The 17,162-nt window shown below is 44.0% G+C and overlaps 1 protein-coding gene across 2 annotated transcripts in view; it reads right to left on the bottom strand.

Annotated features, from left to right (window-relative positions):
• PLXNC1 (plexin C1) overlaps positions 1-17,162 on the bottom strand; it is a 172,224-nt gene that overhangs the window by 134,693 nt on the left and 20,369 nt on the right. For both annotated transcript variants that reach the window (XM_004602834.2, XM_055118386.1), the window contains exons 2-3: positions 15,258-15,398; positions 1,561-1,695 (exon numbers count right to left, since the gene is read on the bottom strand). In XM_004602834.2, coding sequence (XP_004602891.2) covers positions 1,561-1,695; positions 15,258-15,398 — 276 coding nt within the window. The remainder of the gene's footprint in view (positions 1-1,560; positions 1,696-15,257; positions 15,399-17,162) is intronic.

Here is a 17,162-nt window from a genome sequence, read left to right as displayed (position 1 = left end):
TCTTTGCTTTGTGCTGGAATTTTATCAGCTCCATTTTGTAGCACAGTTAGTACTCTGACTGGCAGCTTTGAGATGCCCTTGATAAATATAGCCTGAGAATGGGAATTGTTACTTAATATATGCCATTTGTTGAGTAGACAAAAATCTTTTAAATCTGGGAACCCTGGGGCGGAAGCATAACAAAGAAATGTTTGGTGATGCAAACTGGTGGAGAAGATCCTGCGTGGTGAAGTGCTCATGAAGGGAGAGCCCCACATGCAGTCACATTGGTGTGGCACCTGGGTGTCACTGATTTTCTGCATGCCTAAAAGCTCACCAGGTGTGGCAACAGTGCACATGGGCCAATGGCATCTCTGTTATCCTTAGAATGATGGAAAGGAGAGGGCTGGAGGATAGTACAGAGGGTAGGGCATCGGCCTTGCATGCAGCTGACCTGAGTTCGATCCCTGGCATCCCATATGTCCCCCAAGCATCACCAGGAGTAATTCCTGAGTGCAGAGCTGGGAATAACCCCTGAGCATCGACAGGTGTGACCCGAAAAAAAAAAAAAAGGATGATGGAGAGAAAATGCGTGGACTATGGGAGTGGGCTGAGGACATTTATTCCATCTGTCCCATCATGATGTAAGTCTTGCTTTTTCTCACTTGGTATATTCAACAGGCTGGGGTCAAAACGGCTGCTTGACTGCTTCCAATTTGGAACTTCATCTAATGGAGCACACGCCTTAAGATCAGGGCAGTTGAAGTCCTAGCCCTTACAAGGCTTTGTCAATCTATCTCCCTGGGCTGGAACTTAATCTCCTCAAGTCTCAGAATTTAATCTCCTCAAGTCTCAGAGTAATTTTTAGCTCATTAAATTATTAACATTTTATTAACACTGTTTACTATAGGTGTGTGTATGTGAATACACAACTCTCTGCACCTAGAGAAGCTGCCCTTAGAATAACTACTATATAAGTCAGTAGGGACTCAATACAAATTAGTTTCCTTCTAAATTAGTTCCTTCTTGGTGAGAGCACTTTCAAGAAATGAATAAAATGTGAAAAAACAAAACCAAAACTAAAACAGCTATATTTTTTAATTTCAGCAAGGGAAACAAAAACTAATGTAGCCTGATAAATTAAAAGAAGGAGAGTGGGTGCCATATATATCCTGGTTCATGAATGTGTATGAGACTGTGGCCTGATATTAACCCCCAATTCCGAAAACTAGTCCCATTGGGTAGATTCATAAATGCATCTTACCACTCAAGGCCTGCAGAATAAATGAGTAAATTCAGTTACCTTGCTGATTATGCACCCACTTGCAAACACTCCCTCCTCTAAAGAACTTGGCATTGGAAATATAGCCAATAGTAAAATTGTTTAAATAGGTAATATATCTTGCTTACTAACTGACAGTAAGGTTTTTTAATTCCTTGCCTGTGAACCACAGTGGATCTGCTGGAAGCCTGCAGCACTGTTTAAACTTGGATGTCGAAAGTAAAAGCTCCACTAGTAGATAATGATATCAATTAATTTTTATTCGTATGTCAGAAGCAATAACTAATATTTCTACCTACCTCTTTCCCGGCTGTTAGATAGATGTAGATATTCTTTTTAGGATGAGGAACGAGTCTGTAGAAAACGGGCGTTTCTTCTTTAATTTCATAGATAACCTCCGGACAATTTGACGTCAAATTCTCACCAAGAATAACCTATTTTTTTTCCCAAAAGAGAGATAATATCTCTATTAAATACTTTGAATATTGAGCTGGTTAAACTTGTTTTTATCACATTCTCGCTGACTCAGTGAATTGGCTAAAGCACTCAGTTCTTCATCATTCTCTCATGGTTCAGTCTTCAGCAAGGCTGGTAATGATAGGCACATCAGTTTTACCTCCACAAACATATCACGCACAAGCACCTCTCTTTAAATCCAGGTATTATCCTCATACATGGATACAGTCCATAAAATTTTCACTATATCTGCCTTAGGAGAAGCTACAGTGAATGACTTTCTTAATCCTATGTCAAGAATGATCTAAAAACTACAGATCTGCATGGGTTATTCTGATTCTTCTATGTGATTGATTCCACATTTCCATGCATTTTAATGTAACCAGGACAACGCAATGAAGCTAAACAAGTAAATGTGTTTACATAAAAAATATGAGCAGAGTGGGCTTGAAATTGTACATACCGAAGTTTCGCTACTATCAATAAACACCTCCTGAACATCCACTGTTTGGAAAATGGCAGTAAACAGAATAAGGGGAAAATCTTGCCTTTGTAGAACTTACTCTTACGTAACAGACAACCAACAAGCAACTTATCACATTCATTAGAGGGTGATGTAGGGCATAATAGTATGGGCTAAGGAGGTGGAGAGCGTGTGCTCAGGTTCACTGAGAATGTTCCATTTATTTGCAGGTCACAACTGCATAGAGTTGTTTAGCTCTCAGATGAGGTACACAAGGCCTAATTAGGAGGCCATTATGGTTAGAGCAGAGTAAGTGGATATAAGGTGATGTAGAGATTCATATGGGTTTTTGGAAATTGTGCAAAGATTTTGCTTCTGACTCCAGGAAATAGAGTGCAAGTGATGCAGGGGGGCGGGGGCAAAGAGAGAGAGAGAGAGAGAAAAAAAGTTTTTGCAAGGTTTGGGACAGAAGAGTAACAGTGAGCAGGCAGAATTAGAAGCATGGGTATAAAGCTAGTCAGGAGACTATTACCATAATCTTAAAGATTAAAATAGCTCGAACTAATAAAACTTAACAACAGTATAAACCCTTTAAACAATGGAGAGGGTGGGCTGGAGATGTGGTAAAGGGGTTTGGGTATTTGCTTTGCTTGCATCTGACCTGGGTTCAATCTCTAGCACTGAGTATGGTCACAAGAACCCTGCCAGGTTAATCCCTGAGCACAGAGCCAGAAGTAAGTCCCAAGCGCTATCAGATATGACCCAAAAATCAAAAATGAGAGAGAGGTAAAGAGATAGCAAGAAAGAGAGCCTGGAAGGTTGAGCGCAAGTTCTGCATGCAGGAAGTCCATATCCTATCCCAACACTCCATGGTCCTCTAAGCACTGCCAGGAATAACCCTTGAGCACAGAGTCAGGAGAACTTTGGAGAAGAGCTGAATAGACACAAAGAAAACAAGAAGATGGCCAACGGGCACATGAAAAAATGCTCATGGTCACTGATTATCAGGGAAATGCAAATCTATGACAATGAGATTTAACCTCACAACTAAGAGAATGGCTGATTCACAAAGGCCAGAAACCACAAGTGCTCACAGGGATGGGAGAAAAGGTCATTCACTGCGGGTAGGAATGTAAACTGATTTGGCCTCTTTTTAAAAGAGCTTAAAAACTTCTCAAACAAACAAAAAAGAAACCTCTAGAACTACCATATGATCTAGCAATTCCTCTCCTTGACATCTACACCAGGGAATAAAAAACAGTAATTCGAAAAGATATGTAGACACCTATGTTTACTGTAGCACTATTTAACAATAGTCAAGGTCTGAAAACCACTCAAGTACTCAACAATAGATGAGTAAATAAATCGTGCTCTATGAACACAATGCGATAGTACTAAGCTATAAGAAAAGAGGAAATTTCACTTTTGCTAGAACATAAATGGAACTAAAGGGTGTCACCTTAAGTAAAATTAATCAGAAGATAAATATGGAATGATCTCACCCATCAGTGAAATATAAAATAGCTGCACTGTAGCACTGTTGTCCCGTTGTTCATCGATTTGCTCGAGCAGGCACCAGTAACGTCTCCATTGTGAGACTTGTTACTGTTTTTGGCATATCAAATACACCATAGATAGCTTGCCAGGCTCTGCAAGCATACTTGCAGGATACTCTCGGTAGCTTTCCAGGGTCTCTGATAGGGATGGAGGAATTGTACCCAGATTGGATGCATGCAAGGCAAATGCCCTATCCGCTGTGCTATTGCTCCAGTCCATATAAAATAACAAAGCAAGGGAATAGACAATATCCAATAAGAAAAAGAAAAGAAAACTTGGACTCTTGACGATCAAATTGAGGTTACCAAGCTAGGGTAATGGGGGTTGTGGGGGAGGGAGGTTACCCTTTCAACAGTAGTGAAAGAATATTGGCATTTAGTGTGATAAATTAACATCATACACCCACAACATGCACATTGGCATGGCTGTGAAGCCTATGTTACCTCAACTTTCAAGAAGTAGCTTGAGCTCAAGTTTGTATTTTGACTCTGCCCTTTAAACTCTGTTAGTTTAAACTAGTAACAGTTAACCACCTGGGCTTAATTTCCTCTCTCAAATAAGGACTAATAATGTTGACCTTGTAGATAGTTGCTGTAAGGATCAAATTAGAGTAATAACAGATGCTTAGCACATAATACTCAATAGATCCGATTTTTTTTTAATTTTTGGGTCACACCCTGAGATGCTCAGGGGTTACTCCTGGCTCTGCACTCAGGAATTACTCCTGGCAGTGCTCGGGGGACCATATGGGATACCGGGGATTGAACTCGGGTCAGCCACATAAAAGGCAAATGCCTTTCCCATTGTGCTATCGTTCCAGCCCCTCATTTTTGTACCTATTTATTTCCGTGTCTTTCAAAAGTGAAGGTTTCCAATATTTTGTTAGTTTGGTCACATCCACATAAAACATCTACATTCATATCTCTTATCACTATGGACCCCTATTTCACTGAGAATGCAATATGAAAAGTAAAAAGAAAAATGGCACCTTGGGATTATTTCCAGAGAGTCTATACTCATGGATCTTCTGATCAATAATATGCCAGTACCCATAGATCCTGGTGAAGATCAGGCACTTGTTATTTAATGAAGGACTCCTTAACAGTTGGGTACATGGAGCAAAGCCTGGCTTTCTCTCCTGCTGGTGACTTCCTTCCATCATTTTGCACTGAGTAGAGCCCAGGTGAATTTGGGGCAACTGGAGGCTCACTCAGAGACCATAAACTGCTCATTAAATTCAGTGGCAGCTCTGTAAATGTCAATCTCACTAATTAAATACATTAAATGTAGCTTTAGAAAAAGGAACAGAAGCACTTCAATCCCAAGGGAAGCAGAAAAGCTCTGTGCTTCAAAGAGTCATTTAAAAGTGACTCTATTGCCACAATACCCAATAGTGTAGCCACTAGTCATAGAGGCTATGTACATTTGAACTAAGTATTTAGTTCTTCAGTCAGGCTAGCCACATGTGGCCAGTGGCATATAAGACCACTTTTTTAAAAAAAATAACTTGATTGAAATATGCTCAAGAGTGAAAAAAAGCCATTACTTAGTTCTCTTGAGGAATCCATGTCATCAAACTGTTTGGAGTGCTGGAGAGTTAAGACAGCAGATAGAGCACTTGCCTTACAAGTGGTCAACCTGGGTTTGGTTCCCGGCATCCCACATGCTCCCTCAAGCACCACCAGGAGTAACTACTGAGTGCAGACCCAGGAGTAACTCCGGAGTATTACTGAGTGTGGCACCAAAACAGAAAAACCCAAAAATATAAAGGGCTTGGAGCTGGAGAGATAGTACAGTGGGTAGGGCCGGGCAGTTAGGGCAGAGAACTTGTTTTGCACGTGGCTGACCCAGGTTCAAGCCCTGGCATGACATATGGTTCCCTGGCAATGTCAGGAGATATCTCTGAGTGCAGAGCCAGGAATAAGCCCTGAGCACAGCTGGGTGTGGTTCAAAACAAACAACAACAAATTTGTGTGGGACAAGCACCTAGTATTCTTGGTGACAGAACCGGAATTGAATTTGACCAAGCCTTCATGCTAGTTTAGGCTTCATTCTAGGAAGCAGAAGAGAAGAACAAGTAAATAACATCCTAAGAAAAAGACAGTCCAATCCACAAGGTGAGTGCGACATTTTGCAGATCAATGTGGAGGGTCAGTGGTAGTGAAGAAAGGATGGGAGGTCCAAATCATGATTCTGGATTGACAAAGACCTTGTTTAGACACCAATATGAACAAAAGCAATTAAAAAAAGAAAAGATTCCTGAGCCAATCAGAAAAAAGTAGTTACATGAACTCTTATTAGATGAGTCTAAAGAATTAATGGTAATTTAGTTGTGAAAATAACATCATCATTGAAATTATTTAAGAAAATAATCATAGTTTTTAAGAGATGTATAATAAAATATGTGTGGGTGATTTCAGTGTCTGAGACTTGCTTTTAAAGAAAAAAAGTAAAACTCTAATTTACAAAACACCACCCTTGGTCCATTTTAAGTAAAAAGCTGCATTGCAGCTTTTATTGGGGCTTTTACAGTTTTATTTACTCCTACGTGGTTGAAACAGATGGGTAGGAGAGAAAAAGATCTAGTTGGGGCAACACTGATTTATTTACTTGATACCTTGGTGATGACAGTACTTTCTCTAGAGTTCTGAACTAAATCAGAGAAGTCTTCCCCTCCTGCACGCTGAAAAAACTGCCAACATGTACAATGTGCCAGAGCTTGAAGGTGATTCCCTGGACAAGCCCTCTAATATGCCCTGTGCCGAAGCTTTTTCTGGGTACTACAGATGCTGGCTTTCAGTGATGGTGAGAAGAGGCTCCTTGGGAAGGTAATCTGGTATTAATCTATCCAAATAGATCAGGCACATTATAGGGAATGTGCCTCTGAATCCCATGGTCTGTTGTGTCTATGTAAAATGATCTATGCAAAAAAAAAAGGGGGGGGCTGGAGCGATAGTACAGCGGGTAGGGCGTTTGCCTTGCATGCGGCCAACCCAGGTTCAATTCCCAGCATCCCATATGGTCTCCTGAGCACAGCCAGGAGTAATTCCTGAGTGCAGAGCCAGGAGTAACCCCTGTGCATCGTCAGGTGTGACCCAAAAAGCAATAAATAAATAAATAAATAAATAAGTAAATAAATAAATAAAATGATCTATGCAGGGATACTCACTGCAGCATTAGGAACAAAAAAATGAAAGAACAATAAATGTCCAGCGATAGGGGGATAGGTGAAGCAAATGACAGTACAACAAACTAGTCATAAAAATAATTAGAAAGCTTTGTATTTATAACATGCATATGTTGAATATACATAGACATATCTAATGCACATGTATTTGAATATACATACATTTTTATATACATTCTTAATAAAAAAGGAAAAACTATTTTCCTCTGACTTGCAAACAATAACTAGGAATCAGTTCAGGTGCCCAATGACTGATATGAGTGAATAATAAAGGGGTGGTAAATGTACACAGTGGAAGAATACCATGTTAAGTGAAGTCAGAAAAGGACAAACACTGGATGATCTCACTGATCTGTGGCATATAGAGTAATAGCATGAGGGGATGCAAGGTCTCAAAGCGGGTATGGTACCTAGAGAACAAGTTATCGTATAGAAATTGCATATAGAAATGAGAAAGACAGGGAAGGAAAGATATCAAGGGGGAAGGGAAGGAGGATGGGAAGTCATAGGGACAAGGCTCAGAGGCCACGGGCACCTGGGTATGATATTGGTATATGTAGAAATCATAAAGCCAACAGCACTGTGAATGTGAGACCCAAACTACAGTGACTTGAAGATGTGCTGGTGGAGGGAAGTTAACACCGATAGTGGGACTAGTATTGGAACATTGTATACTTGAGATCCTACTATTCTACATTCCAAATCATGGGGACTCCATAAAAAATATATATATGTATGTATATATATATTAGAAAGGATCTCTGGAAGGATCCACAAGAACTCAACACCATTGGTCACCCTGGAGCTTAGGAGCAGGGGACTCTTCCTGCACAATCTCTGGTTCTCTGGAGCTTTTAACACCACCAACGTAATCTTTTAAAAAATTAAATTTTAGGGACTGGAGCGACAGCACAGTGGGTCGGCCATTTGCCTTGCATGTGGCTGACCTGGGTTCGATTCCCAGCATCCCACATGGTCCCCCGAGCACTGCCAGGAGTAATTCCTGCCTGCATGATCCAGGAGTAACCCCTGTGCATTTGCCGGGTGTGACCAAAAAAGCAAAAATCAATAAATAAAAAATTTCAAAAATAATGCTGGGTAAGTAGAAAAAAAATCGTTGGCTGGATTATAGAAAATGGCCCTACTCTTGAGGCTGCAAAGGAAGTTTCCATTTTCATCATCAGGGACCCAAAGGTGCTGATAGCCAGGGGGCCTGGGGCTTCTGCTCTGCTCCGCAACCTTCCTCTCTCAGATGCTGCTGCACAAAATAGAAATCTGGCACTCTCCTCCAGCTTTCCAACAACACCCCCTCGGACCCACCTGCTCACCTGCTCAGAGTCAATCCCAAGACACCAACCAGACACTTCCAACTGCAAAATTCACATCTATAGCCACACAGAGAAACCAGCCAGGAGGACAGGAAAAGGGGGAATGTCCCTTCCTCAGCCATGTTTGGCCAGATAGCCAAGGCCAAAAACACAGTGTCTGGGGCAGTGAGTGAGTCATGGCAACCCAAAGTGGCCCAACATTTGCATAAGAGAAATCTCATCCAATGCACTCGCGCACACACGCACACACACACACACACACACACACACACACACACACGAAGTCCTTGGGCTCAGTAAAAGTCTTCATTTACTACTTCCAGTCTTTATTGCTTAAGATGTTAGGCCCTTAACATCTCAAGTCACCTGGAGCTTCTCCTATATACCTCCTCATCTGGAGCCCATACTTCTCCGATGCCCCTCTCCCACCCTCTGCCCATCGCTCTTCTCTTCTCTTCCCAAGAGTTTTCAGTCTAAAGCAGTTTCTTCACTTGTCTAGGTCTTCCTGTGCTCTCCAGCCAGCAGCCCAGGGGCGTGTGTTTCCCTGCATTCAGGCATCTTCAGCACTCAAAACAGTGCCCAGCACATGAAAAAGTGACCCATAAGTATGTAATAACATGAAAAAAAAATTCTCCATTCACATTCAAGCTTTCCAAGATTTCTCAGGTTTCTCCCGCTGGACACAAAATGTGCCAAGAACACATTCTCCCTGGTGGAGGTCTCGGTTTGTGTGACCACAGTTTGTCTAGCCATCCTCCTGAAGCCCCGGGTGAGGGCGTGGTGGGGAAAGGGCAGGGGGAGCTCTGAGCTGGTCTGGGGATTTTTGTGGCCTACCAGACACCTCCCCACTGCAGCCCCGAAATGTAGGGTGTGTGAGACTTCCACACTATCCAGGCAGCTGCAGAACAAGTTCAACACCCACGAGAAAGTGAGTATGGTGAGAAAAACGGGGAGAAAAATGAAACAAAAGACAGTATCTTTTTTCTTGACTGTAACCAGAAGTGGAAAAACCTTGAGCATCCAAAGAGCAAAAGTATCTGACACCCAATCTTTTCTCTGATGCCTGAGAGGGGCTAACTTGCCAACAAGCAAATAAATTACACACACACACACACACACACACACACACACACTCTCAGAGAGACAGAGAGAGAGAGAGACAGAGAGAGAGAAGCAAGGTGATTATCCAATACCCCTTATGTGCTTCAGTATGTACAGTTAAGAAGGATGAATATAGAAATGAAGGCAAATTGTTTTCATTTCCAATCTACATACCTCCATGTGAGTAATAAGAGAAGCATTTTGCCTGGACCACTAGTACTAGATTCGTGGGTTCCACTAGAGCAACAGTTCTAAACCATGATGCTCCTGTAAACTCAATGGTCACCAACAAGAATGGGAGGAAGAGGAAAGCCAGAAACAGCTTTACCTTCTGACCAGTCCACCAAGGGCCTCCTTCCAAATTGGGACACTTCTGAATGTTATTATGTTTCCATCCACTGGCCATCCCCGCACCCCCACCCCTACCTCCAGCCCCAGGTCTCACGCTAGGGCCTCTGTGGTGAGATTTTCTTGATTTGAACATTCTAAGGTACTTTCCCTAGAGTTTGGCCTTGCAAAATGCTTTATTTATTCTTCTATTTTCTCTTATTTTTCACGAGAAAAAAATTTCAGTCTTAACTAGAGTTAAGACAGGCTCCTAAGGTGTTATGAAATGTGTCCTCCCTTGAAATAAGGTGGAATCAGGGTGAGTCTCATCCTGAAACCCGCAAGTGTAAGTAATCGCTTGGTCTCCACTCTCTGCCTCCAAGGACCTGAGTGATGTTTCTCTACTGGCTGTGGGCAAAGGGCATCAGTGACTTCAGGGTCCAGGGAGCAGAGAGAGAAGCAACACTAAACCACTGTCACCGGAGTCATCCCAGAAACCCAGTGGAACACAGACTTCCTGCCTTTGCTTTTCACGAGTCTGTGCAGCAGTTCTGGGGCTCCCAGGAGCTCTCTGCAGCCCCCTAGAGCAGAGGCCCCAACCTTTTGAACAAGCAGCCAGCACAGTCAGCACAGGAATAACAAAAACCACAAGAGTCGCAGAAGCCCTTTCTCACAAAATCTCCATCGCTGCATCTTGGTGTTATCTAATACATTCCCCAATATGAGAAAGAAAACACAAAACCCCATATCCACCCAGACTCCCCATCTCTATAGACTTTCAAGGTCTGTGCAGGGAAGAGTATGGCTTCAGTTCAAATCACCTTGTGAGTTTCCTGAAACCTCTGAGTGTCATTCAGGATTTGTCCCTTTAATTTGAGTAGATCACAGCATGGGCCAATCATGGCTGAGGTGTGTACCACTGGTGGCTCACTCTTGCATGTGGTTTAACAAACACAGACGATAGTACCGGGGTCAATGTGTTCAGCAAGTGAACCCTTGCAGATACTTGTTCTAAGGCTGGGCACAAAGTAAGAGCCCGGAACTGTTAGCTGTTCCCAGGACCATGGCCTTCTTACCTTTTCTGCCTACAAGTAAGGTTAATGGGCATGCGTAATGTCACACATTTTCTATTTCACGCACATTCCATTATTACCCACTTTACTACCTAGAACAGCTGAAAAGCTTCCAGTTTGCCCTTTTTTATAAGGACAATTTTCTCTAGGAGAGGGCCCAGTCAGCTGACAGGAATCCCAACCACACAAGAGGCTACAGCAGAAAGTTTCCGTGTGTGTGTTTACAGAAATGTGAGCTGGCAGTGGCCTGGTTGTGTGGCATGTGCTGTCTGGACGTGAAAAGCTGAGTTCTGTGTGGCCATCATTTCTCAGACGGTCCCAGCGGAGACGCTGACAAATGAAAAATTATAGCATACAATCATTTCCAGAAAGGAAGTAAAATGAGGAAATAACCGAATAACGGGGCGAGGGGCAGGGGCGGGAGTGGCTGGACATAACGTGTCCCACTGCTATTAGAACAGCATTCGACAAAATCAGGGGCAAAGGAAATGCTCTCTGAGGGCCTCTCAGCGCCAACGTCCACGAACGTTTCTAAAATCTTATAAAGGGGCTGAGGAACAAATGCAGAAGGCAGCAGCGGGAAATGTAGGAGCATAGCATCAATCCGCAGTTTTTCCCTAGCAATCAAATCTTCTTACCTTTGGAGGAAGAACTGGGTTCCTTGGAAGAAGAGTCTGTCTTTAAACACACTGTAAAACTGATTCAATATCTTGGCTTATGCTCAAAATAAACATTTCCACATAACAGAACATGATACAGCTATTTAAAAGCACTGTTTATAAAGGGTTTGCCATAACATTTTCATACAGGCATTTTCCTTCATTAACCAAACGGAGGGAAAGAATGCACCACTGGATAGTTTAACCTCAATTACGTAAAAAAAAAAAATCTAAATATTGACAGTGATTGGCTCTGCATGCCAGAACGAGGGCTATTTCTTTCCTTGTTTCCCCTCATTTTCTACAACTGTACAACTTTTTTTCCACGAGCACATATTACCTTTATGAGAGGTGAAAACAAATTAAAATGGCAGCAAATTATATTGAATCTCCAAGAGATTTTTTCAGAGATTGAAGAAGCCAGGTGTCACACGTGTGTGTGTGTGTGTGTGTGTGTGTGTGTGTGTGTGTATAGATGGGTATCTGGTGATGATGGTGACAGAGATGGCAGTGGTGCTGGTGTTGGTGGTGATGGTAATAGTGGTGGCTGTGGTGGTGGGGACACGGTCACAGTGATGGTGGTAAATGCTGGGAGGTGATGGTTATGGTGGTGGTTGGGGCAGTGATGGTGACCTGGTGATAGTGATGCAGGTGGTGGCGATGGGAGTGGTTGTGGCTATGGTGGGGGTGGCTGTGGTAATGGTGGCAGTGTGAAAACAAACAGTTCCTGGCTCCTGACTGCCATTTCTGGCCTTGTGTCCAAACCAGCATATGCTTCAGTGTCCGGTGCGTGTCAAAACGCCATCAGCTCTGCTCCTGAGGGATCCCAGCTCTCCTCCTTCTCCTCCTCTGCCAGTGGTGCGGGCTTGGTTTTGTTTTCCTGCCACCCATCAGTACCTCCACACTGCAGTTGAAGGAGCCATGCTAGTGTCTATCACAATCCATCTTTTTCTAAACAACACTAGTGACAAGTCTGGCAAAGAAGAAACTTGAAGTTTCTTGAGTCTGGGGAGACAGTGATTATCTGTGCCTTCCAGATCCCGTGCACCATCCTGAGCCTTCGAGCAATTAGGGGAGCTGCCTCTTGGATTCTGCATTCAGGATACCTGTGGCGGTTTCAGGAATAACTGGGCTGTACTGGGAAGCCTGGCAGGATTCCCCCTTCTTTAATTTAAATTTCTTGAGGGAGGAAACCTTTATGAGGAAAGCCAGGGCTGGGGGTTGGTTCCAAAAATGGCTATCTTGATTGTGACCTTCTGGAGCTGGAACTCTTCCCTGTGCCTCGAAGACCCCTACACTGCCCCAGGACGTCCCCCAACCACGGCATGGGACCCACCAACAGGCTTGACAGAGCCTTTCCCATCTCAGAGATCTAGAGAGGAATGAGGGTCCTCTCTGAAGTCACTAGAAACTTGCCACTGTGAAACTGGCAAGCCCATCCCTCCCACTTCTCTGGGCCTCCACTCTTCCAAGGGTCCAACAGGACAAGAACTGATGGGGTTGGGGAGCAGGCAGATGGGAAGCATGTGGGATGGCTGGCACCTGGGAAGCAGTACATAAACATTCCCAGTCAAGCACAAACCAAGAGTCAGCCTGCCCTGCTACTCAATGCCTAGGAAAAAAAAAGAGGCTGCAGATGACAGTTTTGAAGGGACCCCAAACAAACACTGAGGAAAAGCAAGACTTCTGTCAGCCCCCTTCTCCTCAGCCTGAGGCAGCACTGTGGTGCCACCCCTCTGGGCGCCCCCCCACCACCACCACTCACCAGCTACCAGCTGCGTCTGGGGTGAAGAGACAGGACAGGCGAAACCAGGCCGCCCCACGGGGGACTATTTATAGCCAAGTGTTCCTTCACCTCTGATTTACCATGTAACAGTTTGGTTGGCTCAGCTTTGGGAAACAGTGTGCTTGTCAAAATATTCCTCAAAAATATCCCCCAATCTGAAGAGATAATTGGTGAGGAGGCCCAGAAAGGATGGATGGGAACTTCTTCTGCCAGGTTAATGGGTCCGATCGGCCTGACTGGTTTGGCATAGCTGCAGACACATCTCCTCACGGCAGGCAACTTGTAGGCAATGACTGATGGGTATTTACCTTTCCCCAGGAAACAGAGCTAGCACAACAGGAAGAGATGATCAATGTATACTTTAAAAGAACGTGTATACAAACAAACTCCCTCCCATATGTTACTGGGTTTCCTCCAAAGAAAACAGATTAAATCAGATGCTACCAGGCACTCGTACTGGATCAGGCTGTGGAAATTCCCCGCCCCCTTCTCAAGAAGTTGGGAAGGCAAAACAAACACCAGTGGAAAGGTTAGATATCAAAGCAAGACATTTGTAATGAGCCAAAGAGTGATACAGATAATGAGTTTTGCAGCAGATGAGGGAAAAATGGGATCGTTCCAGGCTTAGGAATACTCCAAGAGGAGGTGGGGTTTGAGCTGATCCAATGCAGGGATAGAGGATACAGCAAAGTGGAGAAAGTAAGAAAGCATTCCAGGGGGCTGAAGATAGTCCAGTAGTTAGAGCATGTGCCCTGCTTTTCTGTCCTACCCAGGTTTGATTCCAAGCATTACATGGTCCCCTGAGCACTGCCGAGTGTGGCCTGGGTATCCCCAGCAACTCAGGGCCTAAGCAGCATCCTTAGGCCTTTTGCATCGAACTGCCATCCTGGTTTGCTGAAAATTGCCAGTGGGGTGCTCCAGAGAAGGGGATTTGGTATGAGCTATGGCATGGGAGCCTGACTAGACAATTCAAGTTTGGAGAAGAGTGGGCTCAATGGGGTAGCATAAATGGAGGTAAATGCATAGAAGGCAGAGCAAGTGAGCCCTCAGAGGTGGTCCCTCGCTATGCCCATAAGTTTTCTAGGTGTCCCATAGGTTTTCTAGAGCCTCAACTCATTTCAGATGAGGACGGGGAGGCTCAGGACAGTTAGGTGACTCTGTATAAGATCACAAGGTTAGTTATCAGTGGGTGATCCCAATCTGTGGGCCTCCCATTCCAATCTGAGTCCACAGACTCCCAGCCTGAGGGGACAGACAGAATGCAGCTTGGAATCAGGCCTATAGGCACAAGAGGGACTCACTAAATGCTTGTTGATGAAACTGATAAGTGAACCACCACCTAATTGCAGGCCCAGCATTTAGGCAACTCAGATTCTATTTTCTCTCCTCCCCACCATCTTTCCCCCTAGGGAATGAAAATCTGGACTAGACCAGGGGGTAACCATACACTCGGGGGGGAGGGGGGGAGGGGGTATGGATCTGGAAGATAAAAGGCAGTGAGAGTCTCAAAGGATTTCAGATCTCTAACCTTTCAGTGGCATGACTGGGTACAAAGGGCAGAAAACAAGCCCCCCTCTGTGGGTGGCAGGTGGGCTGTAGGGAAGGAACACCTGTTCCTCCTTCCCAAGGCCTGTAATCTCTCAGCTCTTTGAAGTTGTGAGAACTCAGGTGCTTTCTGACATTTCCATTTTAAAGAAAAAGGGGGGGGCGGGAAATGACCTAGGAAAGGAGTGTCAGGATGGAGTGAGGGGCTAGGATCCCCCCCGACAACCCTACCCTACCATTTTCCCTCACCCAGACAGCTGAGGAATAAGGAAAGGAAATAACCTGACACACTCCTGGGAAGCAAGGTGGTGGGTGCTTCATTTCATGGCGAGAGAAGTTATTACACATAGATTTCTAGAAATTTCTTTCAGGCCATTTCTGAAAGTCTCAGAGGAGTCCTCCGAGCAGCTGGTATGGCATTGTGTATAACCCAGAAGCAATAAAAAATAAATAAAAGGCACAAAATGAATCTCTCTTAAACCTGGCATTGAAGAAGGCACAGGAAAGAACCAACCTTAAGTAACTGGCCATCTCCAGTCCCCAGGAATAAAACGGTCCTGTTCATTACCACGGTGCCATAAACAGACGTCAGGTCAGAATGAATCAGGGTTGATGCGGCGATTGGCTTCACTCTTTCAGGCTGATCCCCTTCTTTCTGAATATGGACATGAGAAGACACATTACAGAGGGGAAAAAAAAGAGATTATTTTTTTATGACAACAGTTCTTCTTACAATAAATGTCATTCATGCTTCCCTGGAAAGGATATTAAAGGGCCCTCAAACACATTTTCTTAGACAAAATCCCCAGAAGCAAGCTGTCATCCCCTTTCTCAGAAAGCCTCCCTATGCTCCACCACCCCCTGGAGAGCAGTTTGTTTTCTCAGTATGAAGATGTACTGATGACCAGCAGAGAGCTGACCATCCATTCTGCACTCCCCCAGCTGAGCTATGACACAGAGCTTCTCAATTTTTGCCAAGACAGAATCCAGTGCAGAGTTGGGAGGGAGACCGTCCTATACTTGGTGGTTTGCAGGATCCTGCTGCAGTTTATCTGAGTTAGGATTTGGCTTTAGGGAGGTTAAACAAGAAAAGAAGCTGTTTCTCAAGGTGTGAGGCAGGTCTTTCTATTGGGCGTGATGGCAGAGAGGAGGGACAATGGATTTACAGAAAGGGAGCAACAAAAAACTCCGAAAGTCAGGGCCATTCACTCAGGGGTTAAGGGGAAAAGCCTATGATAGACTGAGGGTATGAGAACCACAAGGGTCCAAAGGAGCCCAGCACCAGGGCTGGACCTGAAGGCCCAACTCACTCCCCAAAGGCATTTCAATGGACTGAGACTCTGGGCACAACTAATCACATACGTGCTCCCCGTCATTACATAAAGCCCCGCTTTACACCCAGAGCAGGGAGAATGTTGACCAGAAACGTCTCTCTTTTTCTTATTTTAAAGGCATGAAGTGTTTCCTGCTGCTTCCTGCCTTCAACGACAGGAAGCCGAGTTTGCTACACAAATCTCTGGAAGATAGGGAGCTAGAGAGAGCCGTTTGCGAGCTGCAGCTACTGAACACAGTGTGATAACACGCGTTATCTGCCAGGGCTCAGTTCCCAACTGAACTAAGGTTTCAAAGGCATGTTTAAGTTGGAGCCAAAAGGAGAGCCAGTAAACTTCAGACGCATCAGTGCCAGTTCCTAAAACCATCCCAGTTTGGGAAGGAGTGAGGTGGTTCAGGGGAGGCTGAGAGTTATTAACTTCTTTATACTAATGCCAACTGTGTTTATGTCTTTCAATTTCTGTCTGATTAAATATTCATTATTTTTAAACCCACCAAGTTTCATTAACATCGAAACTAAATGGATTCATGGGCTACAATTGATTTCTGAAGCCTTTAAAGAGCTGTTTCTATTTCTTTGTCAAAGTTACGCCGGAAGGAAAGATAAGCTGACAAGGACCATGCCCATGTCGCGATCACTTTTCAAAGGCAAAAATGTCAGAACCTATGAGAAAGTGATTTCTTTGCATGAAATATTTTATCGTGAACTCCAGTGGAGAGTTTTGGAAAACTCATTACAGATCTTTTTTTTTTCCCTCCCCCTGTTACAAGATATTCTTCAAGAGGCCAGGGAAGATGAGAAATTGTCCTGTGAAAAGTGAAGTCAAGGGGGAAAAAAAAATCTCTGTAGGCTTTAAGAATTAGAACAATAGATTACTGTTTGGATATGGCCACCTCATGACTATGAGCAGAAAAAGAAAAATCATCTGACCTTTAGCTTTAAAGACACACACACACACACACACACACACACACACACACACACACACACCCCTTCCTTTAAAATAAAACCAGAATTGTTCAAAGTTAAGATCAGCTCATCAGCTCACCAAGCTATGCTTATTACCTTTATTCAATAGCGAAGATT

The sequence above is a fragment of the Sorex araneus genome, chromosome 10 (assembly GCF_027595985.1).
Source record: "Sorex araneus isolate mSorAra2 chromosome 10, mSorAra2.pri, whole genome shotgun sequence".
Lineage (NCBI taxonomy): Eukaryota > Metazoa > Chordata > Mammalia > Eulipotyphla > Soricidae > Sorex > Sorex araneus.
This window is presented reverse-complemented; position numbering and strand designations above follow the sequence as displayed.